Source organism: Lolium perenne, chromosome 7 (genome assembly GCF_019359855.2).
Source record: "Lolium perenne isolate Kyuss_39 chromosome 7, Kyuss_2.0, whole genome shotgun sequence".
Lineage (NCBI taxonomy): Eukaryota > Viridiplantae > Streptophyta > Magnoliopsida > Poales > Poaceae > Lolium > Lolium perenne.
The window spans coordinates 275,182,819-275,209,060 of record NC_067250.2 but is presented as its reverse complement, the minus strand read 5'-3'; the positions used below and the strand labels follow the sequence as shown (position 1 = coordinate 275,209,060).

At 40.6% G+C, this 26,242-nt stretch overlaps 2 protein-coding genes across 2 annotated transcripts in view; both read left to right on the top strand.

Annotated features, from left to right (window-relative positions):
- LOC127315259 (uncharacterized) overlaps positions 1 to 26,242 on the top strand; it is a 34,792-nt gene that overhangs the window by 2,665 nt on the left and 5,885 nt on the right. The window contains exon 2 of the mRNA XM_051345762.2: positions 1,019 to 1,486. Within this exon, the coding sequence (XP_051201722.1) occupies positions 1,019 to 1,474 (456 nt within the window). The 3' untranslated portion in view covers positions 1,475 to 1,486. The remainder of the gene's footprint in view (positions 1 to 1,018; positions 1,487 to 26,242) is intronic.
- Positions 3,803 to 4,699, top strand: LOC127315260 (protein FAR1-RELATED SEQUENCE 5-like). Its single transcript, XM_051345763.1, has one exon. It carries the CDS (start codon positions 3,803 to 3,805, stop codon positions 4,697 to 4,699), a length of 897 nt encoding a protein of 298 aa, XP_051201723.1.

Below are 26,242 nucleotides of genomic sequence, written 5' to 3'. Positions count from 1 at the left end.
TTTATATGTCGTAGTAACTATTTCGTTTGTCAAAATTAGGATACGATAGTTATTTTGAAAAACCCTTCACGAAAAGGGCTATCACGTCCGGAGTTCTATGGATTTCAAGAGAAATGAGGTGGAAAACGACCTTGGCATGACATAGTTTACCGAAACGTGGACATATTTGGCATGTGTGTGGGCCCTGGGATGGGAAGCAATACCCCGGACGCGGATTTCTAATTCGACCCACGGGCGACCATTTTTTCATTTTTTACGTGTGTGAAAGCCATGAAACCTCGAACGTTATAGCTCATTTCTAAGAAGATTTGTTTATGTATTTTAAATATTTCGTTTTTGATATTTTCTATGATAGATCTTGTTTTTCTGCAAAATTTGATATATTATACTTGTTTTTCTCTATTAGAATGATTTAGTTATACTTTTTTGAAGATTGTCGTGAAGAAATAGAAAAAAGCTATGCCACGTATAGCCGTCATAGCTCTGTAGTGGAGAAAATAGAAAAAAAATGTTGTGCTGATGGCCCAGACTGGTCATGTGCCAACGGCCAGGGGTGCCGACGGCCACCGTTGGCACCTCCGGCCTGTACCGATGGCCAGTTTAACACCGACGGCCATTCTTGTCGCCGCTCTCCGGAGGCTCCTGTGCCGACGGCCCCGATATTTGCCGTCGGCACATACGGCGGCCCCGTCGGCACATGTGTGCTCTCCCGTAGTGCTTGATCATCTTTAGTTCTTAAAAGAATTTGTATTTTCAAAACCACTTTATAATTACTATTGTTTTTAGATGTACGGGGTATTCAACACCCAGGAGCTTAAATGTATTTTCGATCAGTTGCATCTCTGTACACATCAATGTGCACGTGACATGAGCGACGAAGAAGCAAGAAAGCCGCGAGTTAGTTAAAAGTCAGCCACTCCTTCCCACTCGACTCCATACTCGTGCACCCTTCCACGTGTCTCTCCTCTTCGACTCACGAAAATGGCGAAACACTCTCAATCCCGCATCGTCGTCCTAGCTCCTCCCAGTCGCGGCCATCCTCGCGGTGGCCCTCCTCCTCCCACTCGTCCGCTCCGACGCCGACGCCGACGCCGGATCCACCCCCACCACCGCGTACGACGAGCTCCGCCTCCGCGGCTTTCCCCGGGGCCTGCTCCCGGCCAACGTCCGCGGCTACACGCTCGACGCCGGCTCGGGGGACTTCACCGTAGACCTCGTCTCCAGCTGCCGCATCGTGCTGCCCGCGGGAAGCTACCTCGCCAACTTCAACGACCGCATCACCGGCCACCTCGACGACGGTCGCATCTCCGGGCTCAGCGGCATCAGAGTCAAGGCCTTCTTCCGCTGGTGGTCGATCACCGGGATCCACGCCGATGGGGACGACCTCGTCTTCGAGGTCGGCTCCGTCTCCGCCAAATTCCCCGCTCGCCACTTCAAGGCCAGCCTCGAATGCCCAGCCAAGGCCAACTCTTAGTACTACAGCAAGGTACTTGCTGCTTTACCGATGTACTATACCCGAGCTAAGCATGGGCATGGCTACGTTGTATGAATTGTCAGCTTTTACGTCATGGTTGTGTTAGAGTTAGAGTATCTCCAGTCGCGTCCCCCAAATGAGGTTTGGGGGACCGCGGACAAGAAATGGGGAAAAAAGCTGTCCAGTCGCGTCCCCCAAAGCTAATTAGCGCCCCATTTTGTGTCCGGCGTCCTCGGTAGAGTCTCTACCGGGGACGCCGGACACAAAAATAGCGTCCGGACGCATGCATGCAGCCTCTAGTCCCCACATGCTAGTCTCTTTCCCCACACTTTCTCTCACCTACTTTTCCCACATGGGGTGGTCCCTTCTATTAAAATGCATGCATCCGGACGCTGTTTGAGGGACGCGGCTGAGAAGGGCCTCTTTTTTGTACAGATTTTTGGTCTCTTTTTGTCCGGCGCGGTTCCAAACGTGCCCCAAATCATTTGTGCCGGACGCTTTTTGAGGGACGCGACTGGAGATGCTCTTAGACTTGCTGATCTCTTTCCTATTTGTCTTCCTTTGAAAAGTTGAAATTTGTGTAGTTGGAAGATCTTATTTTTCAATAAACTATAAACTTGTGTCGGGGGGTTCAAGGGTTCAGTGTAGCACATCAACTTGACTTCAACACTATGGAACTTACAATTTTATAGTATGTTATATTGTTGGACCGCATTACACGGGGGCGCCGCACAGAGCCCTCGTCCGTGCGACGGTTTTGGATGGGCCCACCCACGTGATTTGGTCGACCGGGTGCGCGCGAAGGACGCAAAAAAGCGTGAGCTTCACCGCATGTCCACCGCCAGCTGTACTACCGGCCCCACCCCGCCTGGATATTTCTAACCAACAAACCACGTGGGCCCTACCATGATTTCGTCCAGGGAGACAAAATCACATGCAAAAGACTCTCTTCTTCCTCAAGCTTTTCTCGGCCCTACAGCAATTTCGTGACCTCCCATCACTGGATCTTCTTCTTCCTCACGTTTTCTCCAAAACAGAACAGAAACTAGATCTGGGAAGAAAAGAAGAACACGGGAGAGAAGAGAAGAAACACAGTGCCAGGATGAGGTGACCACCTTGCTCAGAGGGAGAAACTACCAGATTTCAAAGGGAATTTGCAGATCTAAAACAGACAGGTACGATCTGGAAAAACACCATCTCCCCATAAATTTTTTGACCCTCCCTTGATCCCCCTAAACAGTAGATTTCGTCATGTGCATACACTATCAAAAAACATCATACTAGTAAGTATTTTTCAAGCATCACATGCACTTGCCCCTGGCAGAATTTTAGTTCATCCATGAGAACAAAAACCAAAAAAGAACCCCTGTCATGTTCCTAAAACCAACAGCACTTGCCTGGCAGATTCTTGTTGATCATCATGTTCCTACAAACAAAAAACGACATACACTTGCCTGGTAGATTCTTGCTCATCACCATGTCCATCAGAACATACAAAAAAAAGACAGAGTCACACGCACTTGCCTGCTGGGTTTCTAAAACCAATAGTACCACATGCTAAAAACAAGAAGAAAATGCATAACTACACAGCCAGCATTCATCTTGCTTCACTCTACATTGGTCAGACTTATCCGTGCTTCACTGTGCCTTCCAGAAACAAGAAGTAGCACACTTCCTACTTCCTGCATTACAAAAAACCAAAACAGTATTAGAAACTAATTCAGATTTTTATTTGCAGGTTGCAGAAGATGAACATCACATAATTCAAAGGGCAAGATGTGCCTAATGCTACTTTATCAGTTCAAGTAGCTTCGGCAAACACATGTTAGGCAGTTTTAAAAAAAACAAGTGATACTTTTTGCCATTACATTCTGCAGCAAAAACCATGCCCAAAACTAAAAAAGCATGTATGAATTTGATAAATTTAATTGAAAACTACCAAGTTAATTGTGCCCAGATACCAGATTTAATTGTAAGCAACAACCAGGTTAATTGTAATAAGCTAATTCTAAGCATGCTGGAAAAACCTACCAAGTTAATTGTAAGCAGCAAACATGTTTACTCCATCATACTTGCCAGATTTAATTGTGCCCAGATACCAGATTTAATACATCACAGTTATCAGCTAAATTGTAAAAAGCAACAAACCAAGTTAATTTTAAAAAAGCTAATTCTAAGCCTGCTGGAAAAAACCTACCAAGCTAATTGTAAGAAGCAACCAAAGTTTACTCCATCATACTTGCCACACAAAAAAAACCCCTGTTTTACAGCTACTATAATTTGCAGATCTTTATTTGCTTGTACATTATTTTTTGCAAAAAAGCAGGCATGGACAACGCAGGATCCACCTCCAGGGCTATGTCAGCAGACATAGCGTGCACTGAGATTACGCTTCCACAAGCAAGTTCTGCACAAACTCCGCCGGCTGCACATAAATATGGGATCGAAGGGAATGCAGAAGTAGTTTCAACTCCACAAGCACCTAGATCAGACATGAGATTTGATACACTTGAAGATGCTCAGAGGCACTACTTGGCATTTGCAAGGAGGAGAGGATTTGGAATCAGATACAATTACAGGAAGAAATCCGAGGTCACTGGCGAATACATAAGAGCAGCTATGGTTTGCCATAAAGCAGGTCACCAAGCAAAAGAGAAAGAAGATACGCAGAAACCTAAACCAGTTGTACCGGAAAGGATGAAGTGCAGCAACATTAGGACTGACTGTCCAGCTAGGATGGCGTTGAAAGTCAGAGATGGTACCTGGCTGGTGACGGAATTCTGTGATGATCACAATCACCCTCTACTCAAGAAGTGGTCGTTGACTGGTTTCCTACGCTCACACAGAGACATACCGGAAGAAGACCAAGAGTTCATAAAAATACTACACACTGTAAACATGGATACAAGCAGAATGATGCAAGTTATGGCTACACTATATGAATCAGTAGAAGGAGTGCCATACACACCAAAGGACATGGCAAATTTCAGATCCAAACTTCGGGCAGAAAACAAGTTCGTAGACATGCAAAACACTATGGCATACTTTGAGGACTTGAAGTCCCGAGACAAGGATTTCTACTACAGATACAAGCTTGACGATGAGGACCGTGTGCAGTACTTGTTCTGGGTAGATAGTGCAGCAAGAAGAGCTTACAAGAACTACAATGACTGTATTTCTTTCGATGCAACTTACATGACAAACACATACAAGATGCCCTTGTAGGATAACATTGCATAGAAAACAAAAAATTTCCTACCGCGAACACGCAATCCAAACCAAGATGCAATCTAGAAGACGGTAGCAACGAGGGGATTATCGAGTCTCACCCTTGAAGAGATTCCAAAGCCTACAAGATGAGGCTCTTGTTGCTGCGGTAGACGTTCACTTGCCGCTTGCAAAAGCGCGTAGAAGATCTTGATCACGGCGTCACGAACGGGCAGCACCTCCGTACTCGGTCACACGTTCGGTTGTTGATGAAGACGACGTCCACCTCCCGTTCCAGCGGGCAGCGGAAGTAGTAGCTCCTCTTGAATCCGACAGCACGACGGCGTGGTGTCGGTGGTGGTGGAGAAATCCGGCGGAGCTTCGCTAAGCGTGCGGGATGTGGTGGAGGAGAGAGGCCGCTAGGGTTTGGGAGAGGGGGGCGCCGGCCATCTAGGTGGTGCGGCCACCTTGGTGGTGTTGGGGTGGCCGGCCCCCTCCCCTTGGCCCTCATTATATAGGTGGAACACCCAAGAGTTGGTCTACAAGTCTTCGAATAAGACCCCAAACCAAAACCTTCCATAACACATGAAACCTACCCAAGCTAGGACTCCCACTAGAGGTGGGAATCCCACCTTCCTTGGGAGGGGGTGGCCGGCCCCCCTTGGGGAGTCCACTTGGGACTCCTCCCCCTTAGGGTTGGCCGGCCATGGGAGGTGGAGTCCCACCGGGACTCCGCCTTCCTTAGTGGTTTCTTCCGGAATTTTCTAGAACCTTCCATAGAACCTTCCGGATCATTTTAAATCACATAAAATGACTTCCTATATATGAATCTTATTCTCCGGACCATTCCGGGACTCCTCGTGATGTCCGGGATCTCATCCGGGACTCCGAACAAATATTCGAACTCCATTCCATATTCAAGTTCTACCATTTCAACATCCAACTTTAAGTGTGTCACCCTATGGTTCGTGAACTATGTGGACATGGTTGAGTACTCACTCCGACCAATAACCAATAGCGGGATCTGGAGATCCATAATGGCTCCCACATATTCAACGATAACTTTAGTGATCGAATGAACCATTCACATACGATACCAATTCCCTTTGTCACGCGATATTTTACTTGTCCGAGGTGTGATCATCGGTATCACTCTATACCTTGTTCAACCTCGTCTCCTGACAAGTACTCTTTACTCGTACCGTGGTATGTGGTCTCTTATGAACTAATTCATATGCTTGCAAGACATTAGACGACATTCCACCGAGGGGGCCCAGAGTATATCTATTCGTTATCGGGATGGACAAATCCCACTGTTGATCCATATGCCTCAACTCATACTTTCCGGATACTTAATCCCACCTTTATAACCACCCATTTACGCAGTGGCGTTTGATGTAATCAAAGTACCTTTCCGGTATAAGTGATTTACATGATCTCATGGTCATAAGGACTAGGTAACTATGTATCGAAAGCTTATAGCAAATAACTTAATGACGTGATCTTATGCTACGCTTAATTGGGTGTGTCCATTACATCATTCATATAATGATATAACCTTGTTATTAATAACATCCAATGTTCATGATTATGAAACTAATCATCCATTAATCAACAAGCTAGTTAAGAGGCATACTAGGGACTCATTTTTGTTCACATAACACACATGTATCAATGTTTCGGTTAATACAATTATAGCATGGTATGTAAACATTATCATAAACTCAAAGATATTATAATAACCATTTTATTATTGCCTCTTGGGCATATCTCCAACAGTCTCCCACTTGCACTCGAGTCAATAATCTAGTTTACATTTGTAAAGATATAACACCTTGGCTTTCTGGTGCTTTATCATGTTTTGCTCACGGGAGAGGTTTTAGTCAACGGATCTGACATGCTCAGAAACGTATGTATTTTGTAATTCATTTGCATCTCAACGCATCACTCATTTCCAAATGAGTCGGCATTAAATATGTTTGGTCTTCTGGTGGAACCTTAATTCCGCGGTCTGAAATATGTCACTAATATTGTCATACACAATATAGCTTCAAAGTTCTGACTCTGTCGGAACTACACCAAGTTCTCAAAGAACCTTTTGACTTAACATCCTTTGTCATTGTCAAAACAATGACATACTCTGCCTTCTTTTGTAGAATCCGTCACAATATTTAGAACTCTTCTAAATCTAGTATAGACAAATTCTAGCTCATTGTGCTACCTTTTAAAACAACACTTAGTCTAATTTGAGATTGAAATTTTATTTTTATATGTGACAAAACAAATATCGGTGCAACACCTTACAGCGATTTGTTTGTCATTTCTCCATACAAAACTATATATATATATATATATATATATATATATATATATATCCTTGGTTCTTCTTAAGTACTCAAGAATATTCTTACTGTTTTTTTTAATGATCATCATATGAATCATTCTGGTACATGCTCATAACACTTTTAGAGCACAGAACATCTGATTGTGTACATATTATTCGTGATGTATAATCACTCATGTGTTTTTACTCATCGAGTGTCAGATACACTTAAGTCTTGTTAAATCTTCACATGACAAGAACATTTTCTTAATATTTCTATATTGAACTGCTTCAATATCTATTTTATGTACTTTGACTTAAACTTATTATGTGTTTCAATCTATCTTCATAGATCTTGACACTAAATTTGTTTCAGTCCATATCCTTTCATTGAAGTTAGTTTCTCAATGAAACCTTTTTAATCAAGTATATAATTACATCATTTATAACCAACTATATGTCATCTACATAAGTATTATAAATATGTCTTAGCGCTCCCACTTAATTTCTTGCAAATGCAAGTCTCTTCATCGTCTCTGATGAAATCAAAAACTCTTTTGACTATTTCATCCGGTGAAGATTCCAACTCCGCGATACTCACTTCATCCAATTGAAGTTCGTATACCTATCTAGTATTCTACGGACTAGCAAAAAAACTCTTGGTTGTATCTTGTATACACCTTTAATACACACTTCTGTTAAGTAATGTATTTTGCCATCCTACTAGCATATCTCATAAAAGAAATATGTAGCGATTACTATAATAATCCACATAGACTATAAGCATTGCTATGGAAGATCTAATCTTTATTGTAGTCAACTCTTTGAACTTTGTCTTAAACAACTTTTCAACGAGTTTCTTCAAGGATATTCCATCCAAGTCCATCAATTTTATAGATCCATTTACTTTCAAAAAGTATTCATCTATCATGGATTTCATGGCGCATGGCCATTTTAACGGAGTCAGGGCCCATCACAACTTCTTCGTTTGTAGTTGGTTTATCATTGTTCAAAATCAATCCTTTGTCCACAAATCATTTATTTGATCACAAAGTAAACCATGCCTACAAGGTTCAATAAGTACTTCGATCTCCATGGCTAAAACACTGTGTAGTCATGGAAGCCATGATCGTCGTGGCCGCTTCCGGAACCAATTTCCGATGCTGCGCTACTTTGATCATTATGCTCAGGTTCATAAACCTTATCAAGTTCTATTGTCCTCCCACTCAAATATTTCGCTAGAAAACAATTTCTTGAAATAAGCAAGTAACATTGACAAACACTTTTGTCTTTTACTTCATAGTGGAAAGAATTCCCAATCAATTCTTTGGGATAACCAACAAAGACATTCATCCGATTTTGGTTGTAAACTCTTAGACCAAAATTTAAAGAAACGACTATTAGGGTTTATACCCATGCCATAACTTGTATGGTGTCATTTCAACGGATCATGATGATGCTCTATTTAGTGTAAAAGCGGTAGTCTCTAAAGCATAATCCACAAAAATTATAATGGCATTAATATTTTATCTCATCATTGACCCAACAAGGTTTGGATACATCTCTTGGATACTTCATCATCACTATGATACTTCAAGAAATGTGAGTTGTAGAACAATTTCATAAGTCTCTTAGATGTTCGCTAAAACTCGTAATTCAAATATTTCCTCTATAATCCAATCATAGATATTTGATTTTTCTATTACAATGATTTCCACTTCATGCTGAAATTTATTTGAATCCATTCAAATGTTTCAAACTTCTTCCTTATCGAATATATCCACATATATATATACTCAATTCATTGTTTGAAGTTTTCATGAAGTAGAAGAATCTCCCGCACACAACTATGCCCAGTGAACCATATACATCATTATGTATGTTTCCACTAAGTTAGTTGCCCGTTCAAATCTTTGCCTATGAACGGTATTTCAGTCATTCCTTTTAGAAGAGATTTGCAAGCGCCAAATGATTCATAAATCAAATGACTCCAATAATCCATTTGCATGGAGTTTCTTCATGCGTTCTTTTCCAACATGACCTAAATGGCGGTTCCACAAATAAGTGGAATTCAAATCATTTGCCTTACGGCATTTTAGTGTCAGTGTTATGTATGTGTGTTTCACCATTAAAATTTATAATAACTTATCCATCGTTCATGGAGCAATGTCATAATTTTGAACAACTCATTGTTTTTATTTGACAAGAGCAAAATAACAATTATTAAGTTCTTTATTATAAATTCTAAGGGCTAGATAGAATGCCAACGATGAACATAATAACACTTTATTTTTGTTCCAGACGTGCATTCCTATCATATTCCTTGTCAGTTACTTAGGCCATTGTATTCTTGTATTGCGTTGTTTTGTATGACACTTCATACCAACCAATATGGTACAAATACCCAAGAATTTCATTGTGTGACCAAACGAGGAATACATCCATAACATGTATATCATTGATATATACTTGAGCTAGACTTTCTAGTCTTTTCTTTTCTTTCTGCCAAAATATTTTTTGTAATTTCTCTTTTAGCTTTCCTCATTATTCAGAAAACATTTCTCCTTCAATAACTTCTAGGTTTGTTGGTCAAATACCAATAACCTTGAGGTTCTTACTTTGAAGTTGATCATCAAATGACAAGTGTTTCAGATTTCACTATTAGTAACTTTGTAATATGATGAACAATTTCACTCATAATTTTATCCATCATATCATGACGACTTTTCGAGACCATGTCTGTACATGCTAGGCTCGTAAAGTTTAACCTCAGTATTCGCATGTGCAAATCTGGCTTGCATCCGTTGTAAGCACACGTAGAATCTATAAAACCCGATCATCACGTGATGCTTCGAAACAACGAGTCTTAGCAACGGTGCATACTAAGGACAATCACTTTATGGATATGCGAATATCGTTAGTGCCCCAATAGTTGGAGGATTGGGACGCCTTGCGTCTTCAACCTTCGTACATTCCCATAAAACTTATGAGTTTATGTAGTCTCACCAAATTATATTCTATCATCTTGCAATAAGGTCTTAGATATCACATATATCTCATACCTTGATTATTTTTGAAAACTAAATTTTCAGCTCCTTACTTTTCAAACAGATTTGAACTTTAAGTTTCATGGAGACAAGATAACTTTAGGTACTAATTGAAACCATAGTTCTTTGAATTAACAATGTGAGGTTTACTAAAAGTTTGCAATAGGACTTAATCAATTCTTGATTCTTTAACAATACGGTACCAATCCGTAAAGTTTCTTGTCAGATTTTAATAGTATTTCTATCTCAATTACAAGACTTAGCGCATGGTAGAAAACGGATGCCAATACTACAAAATTAATTCAAAATACTACTCAGACTATGTTTATGATAATTAGTTCATGTTTTAATCTAATTACTAATGAACTCCCACTTAATACGACATCCCTCATAGTTGTTAAGTGGTACACGATCCACATCCACTACACCAAAACCGATCATCACGTGAGATGATGTAGCTTCAATGGTGAACATCAACATGTTGATCATATCAGCCATATGACTCGTGTTCAACCTTTCGGTTTCCGTTGTCCCGAGGCCATGTCTGTACATGCTAGGCTCGTCAAGCAAACCCAAGTATTCCGCGTGTGCAACATGGCTTACACCCGTTGTTTGTGAACGTTGAGTCTATCACATCCGATCATCACGAGATGCTTCGAAATGACGAACCTTGGCAACGGTGCATACGAGGGGAGAACACTTTATTATCTTGATATTAATGTGAGGGATCATCTTATAATGCTACCGTCGCGATCTAAGCAAAATAAGATGCATAAAGGATTAACATCACATGCAATTCATATGTGATATGATATGGCCCTTTATATTTTGTGCCTTCGATCTTCATCTCCAAAGCACGGACATGATCTCCATCATCTTCGGGCATGATCTCCATCATCGTCGGCGTAGCGTCAAGGTCCATGACGCCGTCTTCATGGTTGTTCACCTCATGTAGCAACAATTACAACTACTTTGAAATACTACTCAACATGAAATTTAAAGACAACCATAAGGCTCCTGCCGGTTGCCACAATACAATAATGATCATCTCATACATATTCATCATCACATCATGGCCATATCACATCACCAAACCCTGCAAAAACAAGTTAGACGTCTCTAATTTGATTTGCATATTTTACGTGGTTTAGGGTTTTCAAGTAAGATCCAATCTACCTACGAACATGAACCACAACGGTGATACTAGTGTTGTCAATAGAAAGAGTAAATTAAATCTTCACTATGGTGGGAGAGACAGACACCCGCAAAGCCACTTATGCAATACAAGTTGCATGTCGAATGTGGAGCAAGTCTCATGAACGCGGTCATGTAAAGTTAGCCCGAGCCGCTTCATCCCACCATGCCATAAAGATGCAAAGTACTCGAACTAAAGACAACATAAGCATCAACGCCCACAAAACAATTGTGTTCTACTCGTGCAACCATCTATATATAGACACGGCTCTGATACCACTGTAGGATAACGTTGCATAGAAAACAAAAAATTTCCTACCGCGAACACGCAATCCAAGCCAAGATGCAATCTAGAAGACGGTAGCAACGAGGGGATTATCGAGTCTCACCCTTGAAGAGATTCCAAAGCCTACAAGATGAGGCTCTTGTTGCTGCGGTAGACATTCACTTGCCGCTTGCAAAAGCGCGTAGAAGATCTTGATCACGGCGCCACGAACGGGCAGCACCTCCGTACTCGGTCACACGTTCGGTTGTTGATGAAGACGACGTCCACCTCCCGTTCCAGCGGGCAGCAGAAGTAGTAGCTCCTCTTGAATCCGACAGCACGACGGCGTGGTGTCGGTGGTGGTGGAGAAATCCGGCGGAGCTTCGCTAAGCGTGCGGGATGTGGTGGAGGAGAGAGGCCGCTAGGGTTTGGGAGAGGGGGCGCCGGCCATCTAGGTGGTGCGGCCACCTTGGTGGTGTTGGGGTGGCCGGCCCCCTCCCCTTGGCCCTCATTATATAGGTGGAACACCCAAGAGTTGGTCGACAAGTCTTCGAATAAGACCCCAAACCAAAACCTTCCATAACACATGAAACCTACCCAAGCTAGGACTCCCACTAGAGGTGGGAATCCCACCTTCCTTGGGAGGGGGTGGCCGGCCCCCCTTGGGGAGTCCACTTGGGACTCCTCCCCCTTAGGGTTGGCCGGCCATGGGAGGTGGAGTCTCACCGGGACTCCGCCTTCCTTGGTGGTTTCTTCCGGACTTTTCTAGAACCTTCTAGAACCTTCCATAGAACCTTCCGGATCATTTTAAATCACATAAAATGACTTCCTATATATGAATCTTATTCTCCGGACCATTCCGGGACTCCTCGTGATGTCCGGGATCTCATCCGGGACTCCGAACAAATATTCGAACTCCATTCCATATTCAAGTTCTACCATTTCAACATCCAACTTTAAGTGTGTCACCCTACGGTTCGTGAACTATGTGGACATGGTTGAGTACTCACTCCGACCAATAACCAATAGCGGGATCTGGAGATCCATAATGGCTCCCACATATTCAACGATAACTTTAGTGATCGAATGAACCATTCACATACGATACCAATTCCCTTTGTCACACGATATTTTACTTGTCCGAGGTGTGATCATCGGTATCACTCTATACCTTGTTCAACCTCGTTTCCTGACAAGTACTCTTTACTCGTACCGTGGTATGTGGTCTCTTATGAACTTATTCATATGCTTGCAAGACATTAGACGACATTCCACCGAGAGGGCCCAGAGTATATCTATCCGTCATCGGGATGGACAAATCCCACTGTTGATCCATATGCCTCAACTCATACTTTCCGGATACTTAATCCCACCTTTATAACCACCCGTTTACGCAGTGGTGTTTGATGTAATCAAAGTACCTTTCCGGTATAAGTGATTTACATGATCTCATGGTCATAAGGACTAGGCAACTATGTATCGAAAGCTTATAGCAAATAACTTAATGCCGTGATCTTATGCTACGCTTAATTGGGTGTGTCCATTACATCATTCATATAATGATATAACCTTGTTATTAATAACATCCAATGTTCATGATTATGAAACTAATCATCCATTAATCAACAAGCTAGTTAAGAGGCATACTAGGGACTCTTTGTTGTTCACATAACACACATGTATCAATGTTTCGGTTAATACAATTATAGCATGGTATGTAAACATTATCATAAATTCAAAGATATTATAATAACCATTTTATTATTGCCTCTTCGGCATATCTCCAACAGCCCTTTGCACCATTCATTGGTATAAACAACCATGGTCAGTCGATACAACTAGGCTGTGGGTTCCTAAAGAATGAGCTCAGTGAGAGCTACATATGGTTATTTGAGTCATTCTTAATTACAATGGATGGAGTAGCACCCGTTAACATAATAACAGACCAGGATGGTGCAATGCGTGCTGGAATTGAAAAGGTGTTTCCAAACACAACGCATCGTAATTGCAGGTGGCACATTGTCGATAAAGCAACAGAAGAAATCGGTCCATTTGTTGCAAAGATACTAGGGCTTCGGGAAGAGATGAATGACTGCATAAACTGCAGCTTCACACCGCAGGAGTTTGAAACAAGATGTAACTTAATGATTCAAAAATACAATGTGCAAAACCATGAGAAGATAGCAGCTTTGTACCAAAAAAGAAGTTCATGGGTTCCTGCCTACTTCATGCACAAGTTCTATCCGTTCTTACAAACAACTCAGCGGAGTGAGGGTTTCAATGCGGTGCTAAAAAAATACATAAGTCCTTCAAATTCTGTGCTTGAGTTTGTTCTTCAGTATGCTGATATCCAAGCTAAGATAATGAAAGCAGAGAAGAAACAAGAGGCAGATTCATCACTTTTGACAGCTAGGAGCTGGTCTTGGCACCCAATAGAGAAACAAATGGAAAAGCTCTACACAAAAAACATACACACCCGCTTTCAGTACGAAATGTCATACACCATGTCTTACAACATAAGGCAGGTAGCTGAGAATACATACGAAGTGTACTGCATAACACACTTTGTACCAAGTTACCACAACAGCACATATCAGGTTTATGCAGACCCCCCCAATGAAACTTACAGATGCACATGCTGCAAATTTGAAAAAGATGGCATCGTCTGCTGTCACATCCTAAAGGTAAAAAAAGCTAGACCTTACTTTCTAGATTGTTTGTGCGCGGTAGCCTGCTAAAAAACATTCATGATTTCAAAAAATATTTTTGTAGAGAAAATATTAAAAATGACATTCAAATGCAGGCCATGGTTCAACTAGGTGTTTGTCAGATGCCGCTGGCATATGTGTTGCGCAGGTGGACATGGAGCACTGAAGAAAACCTAGTGGAAGAATTACTAGGACAACCGGCTGTTATGCCAGAGGAATCTAAGAAGAAGATGTGGCTAGCAGTAACATGCAATGAATTCAAAGGCCTAGCGCTTTGCGGGAATGAAACCGAAGATGGCAGGAAGATAATTCGGAACCACATGAAATCAATGAAGAAAGACTTGGCTTCACTGAAAAGAGAAACAGAAAAAAGAGCAAAGAAGGCATCTGCTTCAAGCGATGCAAGGAAAGCAACGCAATCTGCTCCAGCCCAAACAACACACAAAGATTGTCATACACAACAGGTACCTCCAGAAGAAGGTACCTCTTGTCCGGAACCACGACAAACTAACCGTCAAAAGAAACCTACAGGACCATCGTCAAGCACAAATCCAGCGGTGCAAACAGCAGGTTCACATCCCACTGCAGCTGAACAAACTTCAGAAACTACAGAAGCTAGTAATATCTGTGATCCTCGCGTATCAAATACTAAAGGAAGAAAGCGGAAGCAAGCATATCAGAAACCACTGGACATAGGGAGAAAAGAAGTACGCGTCTGCAAACAATGTGGCTCTACTCAACATGATTTGAGAATGTGCCCCCAGAGAGGAGAACTTCCAGTCTAGAACTAAAAAACTGGATCCTTGTATTCGTTACTACTGTACTTCATTTATTATTGTCCGTATGTTTGAATGCAAGTACTAGACATTTTTGTAATATTTATTATTGGAATACCAGGGGAAAATGGATGTGATTGTACCTTTTAGGTCCTCCAACTAACCTACCAGATTATTTGTTCCTACCTATGAGATTTTCATAGAGTAACTACCAGATTCTGATATTTATTACTGAAAAATGCTAAAAATGTATATGATACATCCTTTTTAGGCTCTTGGACAGACCTGCCAAAATTATTTGCACCTACCTATGAGATTTCCATAGAGAAACTGCCAGATTCTGATATTTATTATTGAAAAATCCAAATAAAAATACATGTTATTGTTCCATTTGTTCTCTAAGACTGACCTGCCAACTTAGTTGTACCAAGCTATGAGATTTCCACAGAGTACATACCAGGTTCTGAATACATAAGTACCTACTGGGCTATTAACTTGGGGGAGAGGGGGGATCTACTTGTCAGTACCGTATCAGCCTCCTAACGCAAAAAAAGCCTCCACTTCCGAGATTTTAAACTACTGTGTATTACTACAGGTACACATTGGCATTGTAGAAAAAACTTGATAGTTCTATAGAAAAGAGCTATATTGACGCGGGGAAAAAAACTTGATAGTTCTATAGAAGAAATTGATGGCTACATCGAAAAATTGATTTGGATAACCTGGCAGCTGCATAAAAATAAAAAAGAGATAGTTGTAGTGGAAAAAACTGATAGTTTCTCTGGATAAACAGGGTAGGTGTATTACCGGACAACATTGTTGAACAAAATCCACTTCCAATTTTCTTTTTCTTTGTTAAAATCGGCTGTCAACCACCTGTGAGGTAACACCCTCCGTAGCTTAGGCACATCGTCTTTCGCAAGTGGAGGAACGTTCTGTCCATCCCATTTCTCAACATTGTATATGGCATGATACCCACAATCAAAACTGCCAAAAAAAAAGAGAGTCACATATTAGAAACATGAAACGGGGAGGATTTTTTTTATAAAATTCAGTATATGGTGCATGCTACAATAACACAAAAGAAAAGCTGAAAAACAGACCAGAAAATCTTGTGACTTACATGGTTGCCTGAATTGGAACATTTATAATTTTCAAATCCCAATTCTGGATTTGAACCTTAGATGTGATGTAGTGTATATTCCAGAGTGCCTTAATCCTACTGATTAGAGCATTTGCGTGGCTTATTAGAGCTTCATCACCTTCGCCCCGCATTGAATCAAGTGCTTCGAACCTTTCAGCTTGAAAGTTCATATGCAAGGAGTACCAATGGTTTCCTTCCTTTTGCTGCCTTGTCATCTCTTGCAAAACTGGGAATGAAATCTGAAATGGATAACATACATGAGAAAAAAGTTAACACAATGAGCAAGAAAAAAAGAAAAAAAATATCTAAGAACATGAAAAATAGAGAAGCATTCTTACCAATTTCATCACACTTAGTGAATAATCCTTGGTCCTCTTGAATAGAGAAACCACCGCTTTCTTCTCGAATTCCCCATTCATAAGGTAGACACAAATTTGGTAAGGCACTATCAATTTCCCCTCGACAGTGTTAGTACGCCGCAGGTACTCTATGGCAACTTCCATGCAATGATTAGACAGTTCACCTCTGCCATGAATTGAATTTGCTAAATCACTCGTGTAAGCAAAACTGTCATTGTATTTTATTATCTGGTACCTGATATAGAAAAACAGAACCAAAAAACACACACAATTTAGCCACCCACTCAACAGCTATTCCAAAAAAATGAAGCTATAGCTACAACAAAAAGGGCATATTTAAAAAAAGCTTCTAAACTTACATCCTTATGTTCGATTTGACTGGTCTCTGATGCTTGTTGCTAAGCATAATCTTCTGATAGATTTCTTCTTGTTCAACAGTAACTTTGATTGAGCTGACAAAGGGTGATTGCATGTAATGTGATGACTTCTTCACTCTAGTTTTATGCGGGTACACCTTCGGAGTTGCACTGTGAACATTAGTTTCCCCTTTTGATGCGAGGGGAGCTGCATCAATTTGAAGTTTTCGCTTCCTTGCTATAAATGCCTTTGATAACTCCTCATACCTTGCAAGCTCTGCCATACCATTTTCACTTCGATGAACAGTTTTCCCTAACATGACATCTTGTACCTCCTCAGATAATTGGATTTGTTCAAAATCATCACCACTTGATGCTTCATCTTGAGTTCTAGTTATTTGACCTATCAGATAAAATGAAAAGACAAAAAAATTGAGATTAGCCTATAATGAAATACAAATAACTAGAAAAATAACCACGAGTAGTTGCCATAAAATTTGCATATATGAAAAGTACCTTCTGGTTCTGGTTCAGCCCAAGCCAGTGGTACTGCAAAATTAGGTGCTGCAATATTGGGTGTAACATCCTCAACAGCCACCGGTTCCAAAGGTACTACATAACTAGGTGCTGCATCCTCGTATTTGTCAAACTCATCCTCTTGAATATCACCATCTGCAGATTCCTGGGAGCTAAAGCCAAGATGAAATCCTGGAGGTGTGAACATACGAATACGGTTGTCCCTAACAGCTCCACTTGATCCACCCTTTCCAATTTCAACCGTTTTCCTTTTCAGAGGCCTCTCTTCTATTGAGCTTGATTTCTGTGCAGCAAACCTTGATAGTCCTCCCATTTTCTTCACAGATTCAGAAAATTTCCTAACTGCATCTTCAACTTCAGGTGGCACGAAAACAGGTCCACGTCTCATTAACCCAGGAATACCTAAGTTAGCGCCAACAAGAGGAGACACTCTCAAATGTGTTCCATAGCCTGCAGTGAACTGCGTCTGTGCTACTGGAGAGGACACAATTGATTTGCATGACTTTGCATCAAGGTGTGATGCCCGAGCTTCAATAACATTTGGAGAGATTGGAATAGTGTTCTCTTTTGTTGCGCCTTCTTCTACTGACGAGCACTTCTTATCGCCAGAACTACTTGGAACATAACTTGTGCCTTGCTGCATTGTGACAGTAGGAGAAATTGCAATGGCAGTTATCAGAGAGTTGCCATCACCAACAGTGTAGCTACCATCCTTTTGATCTTGTTGGGTAGTAACAGTTGGTGATAGAACGATTGCTGTGCCTGAGGACTTCCCATCTTCTGGTAATGCTGATTCAGTAATCACATCATTGCCACCAACCTTACCAGATTTGTCGCTATTCATAGAAGCAAGCCTTGGAGACTTCCTTGTTGGTGTAGTTGCTGCTTTAGCTTGGCGTTTCCTATATGTTCAACATGAAAAAAGATCAACATTTCCAGAAAAACTGATACACATGGTCATGGTTATCCTCTTTGGAGTTATGCAAAAACAGAAAACTAATTGAAACCTTTTCTTTGGAGTTTGATTTGATACTACTGGAGGCACATGGTCATCCTCCAAAATCCCACTATTTGTTGACCCTTCAATGATGACATCCTTGCCTTTCTATTCAATATTACCACTGCTTGGCATTATATGATCATCAACAATATCCCTGCATCAAAAAACAAAAAAAAGACAGGAAAACCTTACTTACTACCCAGATTATGTACACAAAAAATATATCATGTTAAGTCAATGATTCCTACCAGGTTTATCTGGTTCAACTATCATATTATTAAGCATTAACCACCTATGTTCCCCAAAAAAATAACTACCAGGTTCTTCAGAGGAATATACTGATATCAGGCGTTCATATATAGATAAATGCAAAATTTACCATATTATATATGCAAACTTATCATGTTAAGACAGAAAGAACTACCAAATTTATCTGGTTCAACTATCACATTACCTAGCATTAACTACCAGGTCCTTCATGGTCTCCTTGAGACCTCAAAATCCACAGTTTCCCATGCATGTAAACCAGATAAAAACAAATGTAAAACCACAAAAATACCTTTCTTGAATGGTTTCCAAACCTTGTTGTCCATGGTCAGGTACAAACTTCAACATGGCAGTAGGGTCATTTCCTTGCTTGGACACACGAACAGGAATCTCAAGTTCTACTGCTACTACATTCTTGATCCTACTATTTGCAATTGTTTCAGAAGATGATGGAAACCCTGACTCTTTCATCCTTTTAGAATTGCCAAGACTTGCTGCGAGATGTGCTGCACTACCCCTGATTCTGTCATCATCTTGTGGAGTCGACTCAAAAGGTGATTCACTTTCATTCCCGCTACCATTCACTTCATCGGATCCATCCAAATCACTGAAGGACGGTACATTTATTTGTGAGTGCATAGCAGTAGGAGACACACTACTAAATTTATCTTCCTGAAGTTTCTTCTCCATTTCAACAGCAGGAGATAGATTAGCTTGGCTTGTAGTTCCATCTTGCTGACCTCCATTCCTTGTGATAACAACAGGCGACACAAGCATCTTCTTCTTTGCATGACCAGTTGCACATCCAACTTTCCTAGTGGCAGGTACATTTCTAGATGTATGATTCTCATGTGCATCATGTTCAGATACCTCCGTGGCAGGTACATCTTCATGATACGAATCAACATCATCATCACTTGATTCTCCGTCGCTACATTGTGTCAATCCTTGAACAAGACTGCTCAATAGACCATTAAGGCTTGATGCAAAGTTCTGCATTAAACTGAAAGCTTTCACCCGTTGCTGCAAAAAGAAAAAACAAAAGCTAAAATATGTGAGTACAGAATTGAGCATGAAAATATGAAGGCGCAGACACAAAAAAAAGCAAAAGACTAGCCAGCATCGCCTTCAGCAAAAAGCACGAAAACAGCAAAAGCGCGTGTTCACAATTAGCTACATTTTGTGTACAACTGGGATGCGTATTAAGCTTCATCCAGGAATCAAATCCATCTGGACCACCGAAAAGACCCATTTCAAGGGCGCCAACATCTTTATACTCATCCTTCAACTGAAAACAAATGAAATGACAAATACAGTGAGCAAAAAAATACAGAGAAGTACATGCATTCGAGTAAAAACTGCATGGAGAAGTTGTACATATACAAAAATGCTAACCTCCAGTACACCAAAAGTGCTTGTATCATACTCCTGAACATCCAATGCTGCCACTGCATCAATAGCTAACTTCGACCAAGCATTTATAGCAAAATTAGCATTGCCAAGCTCTAGCTCATAATGATCAGTTTTAAGAGCATCAAAATATCTCAACTTGTATACCCACAAAATGAAGTCACATGAAAAAAAGATAAGAAAAAAAAACAGAAATTAGGTTCGTTACATGAAAAACATGTATAGAAAATAAGAAAAAAGAAAGAAAAAGCAGTAATAAAACAGCCATTTGTTTCAGTTTAAAAAATGGAGGAGCTACAGGAAGCTCACCATACAGTACAATAAGCAACCCTTTGTGTATTTCTGATTTGATAGGTGATCATGAAGTTCATTGGCAACAAATTTGCAGAGGTTCAATTCATTTGCTCGAGCAATGTCGACCTGGGGACAAAATGCAACAAACCAGAATCATGAGATAACACACACAAAAACATAACAGATAACCACCACTTAAAAAACACTAATAAAAAGGAAAAAAAGTAATTACCAGCATAGGATAACATTTGTTACTCATCTTGTTATCAGTTGTAGGGGCTACTACTGTTGACATGATGAATAACATCCACAACTCCTTGAAAGATTCATCGGCCCCCACATACTGCTCAACCATCTTTGCGAGATTGGAAACCTTAGGTCTAGTACTTCCACCAGGAAAAAGCCTCTCAGCAATGACAGCTTCCAACTCATAATCAGCATAATACTTAACCTCTAACTGCCCCCGTGGAAGACCAGTCATGATATAAACTGACTCTTCTGTCAAAGGTATTGCGCCACGACAAGGGACTACAAATGCTCTCCTAGCTGGTTCATAACATTGCACAAACCAACTAATAAGTGGGTTGTGCAGATGTTCACACTTGTATCCAGAAAACTTCCCAGTCCCATTGATACTATCGCATCACGCTTATCTTGAGTCAAACTATTATATAGCTTGATTATAGGAGCTGGAGAAGCCCTATTTCGGTCTCCACTAAAACCCTGTCAAACAAACAATAAAGAAACCAAAATGAACATGGTATCCAGGTTCTTGCAAAAACTAACATGGTTTTCATACAGCTACCATATTTTTAAAAAGTACCTACCAGCTTAGTACAACATGGCTACCAGGAAAAATGAAATTGCGTATAAAAAATGAACCATCATAATACAGCTACCATATTTTTTAAAAATACCTACCAGCTTAGTATAACATGGCTACCAGGAGAATGAATTGCGTATAAAAAACAAACCATCATCATACAGCTACCATATTTTAAAAAATACCTACCAGCTTAGTACAGCATGGCTACCAGGAAAAAATGAATTGCAGATAAAACAAACCATCATAATACAACTACCTTATTTTTAAAACACACTGATGGCGTGTAATTCACATGTTCGTTGGGAACCCCAAGAGGAAGGTATGATGCGCACAGCAGCAAGTTTTCTCTCAGAAAGAAACCAAGGTTTATCGAACCAGGAGGAGCCAAGAAGCACGTTGAAGGTTGATGGCGGCGGGATGTAGTGCGGCGCAACACCAGGGATTCCGGCGCCAACGTGGAACATGCACAACACAACCAAAGTACTTTGCCCCAACGAAACAGTGAGGTTGTCAATCTCACCCGACTTCTTTGTAACAAAGGATTAACCGTATTGTGTGGAAGATGATTGTTTGCAGAAAACAGTAGAACAAGTATTGCAGTAGATTGTATTTCAGTAAAGAGAATTGGACCGGGGTCCACAGTTCACTAGAGGTGTCTCTCCCATAAGACAAACAGCATGTTGGGTGAACAAATTACAGTTGGGCAATTGACAAATAAAGAGGGCATGACCATGCACATACATATCATGATGAGTATAGTGAGATTTAATTGGGCATTACGACAAAGTACATAGACCGCCATCCAACTGCATCTATGCCTAAAAAGTCCACCTTCAGGTTATCATCCGAACCCCCTCCAGTATTAAGTTGCTAACAACAGACAATTGCATTAAGTATTGCGCGTAATGTAACTAGTGACTACATCCTTGAACATAGCACCAATGTTTTATCCCTAGTGGCAACAGCACATCCATAACCTTAGTGGTTCTTGTCACTCCTCCAGATTCACGGAGGCATGAACCCACTATCGAGCATAAATACTCCCTCTTGGAGTTACTAGCATCAACTTGGCCAAAGCATCTACTAATAACAGAGAGCATGCAAGATCATAAACAACACATAGATATAACTTTGATAATCAACATAACAAGTATTCTCTATTCATCGGATCCCAACAAACGCAACATATAGAATTACAGATAGATGATCTTGATCATGTTAGGCAGCTCACAAGATCCGACAATGATAGCACAATGGGGAGAAGACAACCATCTAGCTACAGCTATGGACCCATAGTCCAGGGGTAGACTACTCACACATCACTCCGGAGGCGACCATGGCGGTGTAGAGTCCTCCGGGAGATGAATCCCCTCTCCGGCAGGGTGCGGAGGCGATCTCTGGATCCCCGAGATGGGATCGGCGGCGGCGGCGTCTCAGTAAGGTTTTCCGTATCGTGGCTCTCGGTACTGGGGGTTTCGTCACGGAGGCTTTAAGTAGGCGGAAGGGCAAGTCAAGAGGCGGCACGGGGGGCCCACACCATAGGCCGGCGCGGCCAGGGGTGGGGCCGCACCACCCTAGGGTTTGGCCACCCCGTGGCCCCTCTTCGTCTCGTCTTCGGACTTCTGGAAGCTTCGTGGAAAAATAGGCCCCTGGGCGTTGATTTCGTCCAATTCCGAGAATATTTCGTTACTAGGATTTCTGAAACCAAAAACAGCAGAAAACAAAGAATCGGCACTTCGGCATCTTGTTAATAGGTTAGTTCAGAAAATGCACGAATATGACATAAAGTGTGCATAAAACATGTAGATAACATCAATAATGTGGCATGGAACATAAGAAATTATCGATACGTCGGAGACGTATCAGCATCCCCAAGCTTAGTTCTGCTCGTCCCGAGCAGGTAAAACGATAACACAGATAATTTCTGGAGTGACATGCCATCATAATCTTGATCATACTATTTGTAAAGCATATGTAGTGAATGCAGCGATCAAAACAATGTATATGACATGAGTAAACAAGTGAATCATAAAGCAAAGACTTTTCATGAATAGCACTTCAAGACAAGCATCAATAAGTCTTGCATAAGAGTTAACTCATAAAGCAATAATTCAAAGTAAAAGCATTGAAGCAACACAAAAGAAGATTAAGTTTCAGCGGTTGCTTTCAACTTGTAACATGTATATCTCATGGATATTGTCAACATAGAGTAATATAATAAGTGCAATAAGCAAGTATGTAGGAATCAATGCACAGTTCACACAAGTGTTTGCTTCTTAAGGTGGAGAGAAATAGGTGAACTGACTCAACATTGAAAGTAAAGAATGGTCCTCCATAGAGGAAAAGCATCGATTGCTATATTTGTGCTAGAGCTTTGATTTTGAAAACATGAAACAATTTTGTCAACGGTAGTAATAAAGCATATGTATCATGTAAATTATATCTTACAAGTTGCAAGCCTCATGCATAGTGTACTAATAGTGCCCGCACCTTGTCCTAATTAGCTTGGACTACCGGATCATCACAATGCACATGTTTTTACCAAGTGTCACAAAGGGGTACCTCTATGTCACTGTACAAAGGTCTAAGGAGAAAGCTCGCATTGGATTTCTCGCTATTGATTATTCTTCAACTTAGACATCCATACCGGGACAACATAGACAACAGATAATGGACTCCTCTTTTATGCATAAGCATGTAACAACAATTAATAATTTTCTCATTTGAGATTGAGGATATTTGTCCAAAACTGAAACTTCCACCATGGATCATGGCTTTAGTTAGCGGCCCAATGTTCTTCTCTAACAATATGCATGCTTAACCATAAGGTGGTAGATCGCTCTTACTTCAAACAAGACGGACATGCATAGCAACTCACATGAAATTCAACAATGAATAGTTGATGGCGTCCCCAGTGAACATGGTTATCGCACAACAAGCAACTTAATAAGAGATAAAGTGCATAATTACATATTCAATACCACAATAGTTTTTAAGCTATTTGTCCCATGAGCTATATATTGCAAAGGTGAATGATGGAATTTTAAAGGTAGCACTCAAGCAATTTACTTTGGAATGGCGGAAAATACCATGTAGTAGGTAGGTATGGTGGACACAAATGGCATAGTGGTTGGCTCAAGTATTTTGGATGCATGAGAAGTATTCCCTCTCGATACAAGGTTTAGGCTAGCAAGGCTTATTTAAAACAAACACAAGGATGAACCGGTGCATCAAAACTCACATAAAAGACATATTGTAAACATTATAAGAATCTACATCGTCTTCCTTGTTGTTCAAACTCAATACTAGAAATTATCTAGATCTTAGAGAAACCAAATATGCAAACCAAATTTTAGCATGCTCTATGTATTTCTTCATTAATGGGTGCAAAGCATATGATGCAAGAGCTTAAACATGAGCACAACAATTGCCAAGTATCACATTACCCAAGACATTTATAGCAATTACTACATGTATCATTTTCCAATTCCAACCATATAACAATTTAACGAAGGAGAAACTTCGCCATGAATACTATGAGTAGAAACCAAGGACATACTTGTCCATATGCTACAGCGGAGCGTGTCTCTCTCCCATAAAGTGAATGCTAGGATCCATTTTATTCAAACAAAACAAAAACAAAAACAAACCGACGCTCCAAGAAAAAGCACATAAGATGTGATGAAATAAAAATATAGTTTCAGGGGAGGAACCTGATAATGTTGTCGATGAAGAAGGGGATGCCTTGGGCATCCCCAAGCTTAGATGCTTGAGTCTTCTTAATATATGCAGGGGTGAACCACCGGGGCATCCCCAAGCTTAGAGCTTTCACTCTCCTTGATCATGTTGCATCATACTCCTCTCTTGATCCTCGAAAACTTCCTCCACACCAAACTCGAAACAACTCATTAGAGGGTTAGTGCACAATATAAATTGACATATTCAGAGGTGACACAATCATTCTTAACACTTCTGGACATTGCATAATGCTACTGGACATTAGTGGATCAAAGAAATTCATCCAACATAGCAAAAGAGGCAATGCGAAATAAAAGGCAGAATCTGTCAAAACAGAACAGTTCGTATTGACGAATTTTAAAATGGCACCAGACTTGCTCAAATGAAAATGCTCAAATTGAATGAAAGTTGCGTACATATCTGAGGATCATGCACGTAAATTGGCTTAATTTTCTGAGCTACCTACAGGGAGGTAGACCCAGATTCGTGACAGCAAAGAAATCTGGAACTGCGCAGTAATCCAAATCTAGTACTTACTTTTCTATCAACGGCTTAACTTGGCACAACAAAACACAAAACTAAGATAAGGAGAGGTTGCTACAGTAGTAAACAACTTCCAAGACACAAAATAAAAACAAAGTACTGTAGGTAAAAACATGGGTTGTCTCCCATAAGCGCTTTTCTTTAACGCCTTTCAGCTAGGCGCAGAAAGTGTGTATCAAGTATTATCAAGAGACGAGGTGTCAACATCATAATTTGTTCTAATAATAGAATCAAAAGGTAACTTCATTCTCTTTCTAGGGAAGTGTTCCATAACTTTCTTGAGAGGAAATTGATATTTTATATTACCTTCCTTCATATCAATGATAGCACCAACATAAGAAAAGGTCTTCCCAATATAATGGGACAAGATGCATTGCATTCAATATCCAAGACAACAAAATCAACGGGAACAAGGTTATTGTTAACGGTAATGCGAACATTATCAACTTTCCCCAAAGGTTTCTTTGTAGAATGATCAGCAAGATTAACATCCAAATAACAATTTTTCAGCGGTGGCAAGTCAAGCATATCATAAATTTTCTTAGGCATAACAGAAATACTTGCACCAAGATCACATAAAGCATTACAATCAAAATCTTTAACCTTCATCTTAATGATGGGCTCCCAACCATCCTCTAGCTTTTTAGGAATAGAGGCTTCGCGCTCTAGTTTCTCTTCTCTAGCTTTTATGAGAGCATTTGTAATATGATGCGTGAAAGCCAAATTTATAGCACTAGCATTAGGACTTTTAGCAAGTTTTTGTAAGAACTTTAT

Bases quoted from the DNA above. Each gene is read 5' to 3' on its own strand.
- LOC127315260 (XM_051345763.1), top strand. From the start codon at position 3,803: ATGGACAACGCAGGATCCACCTCCAGGGCTATGTCAGCAGACATAGCG.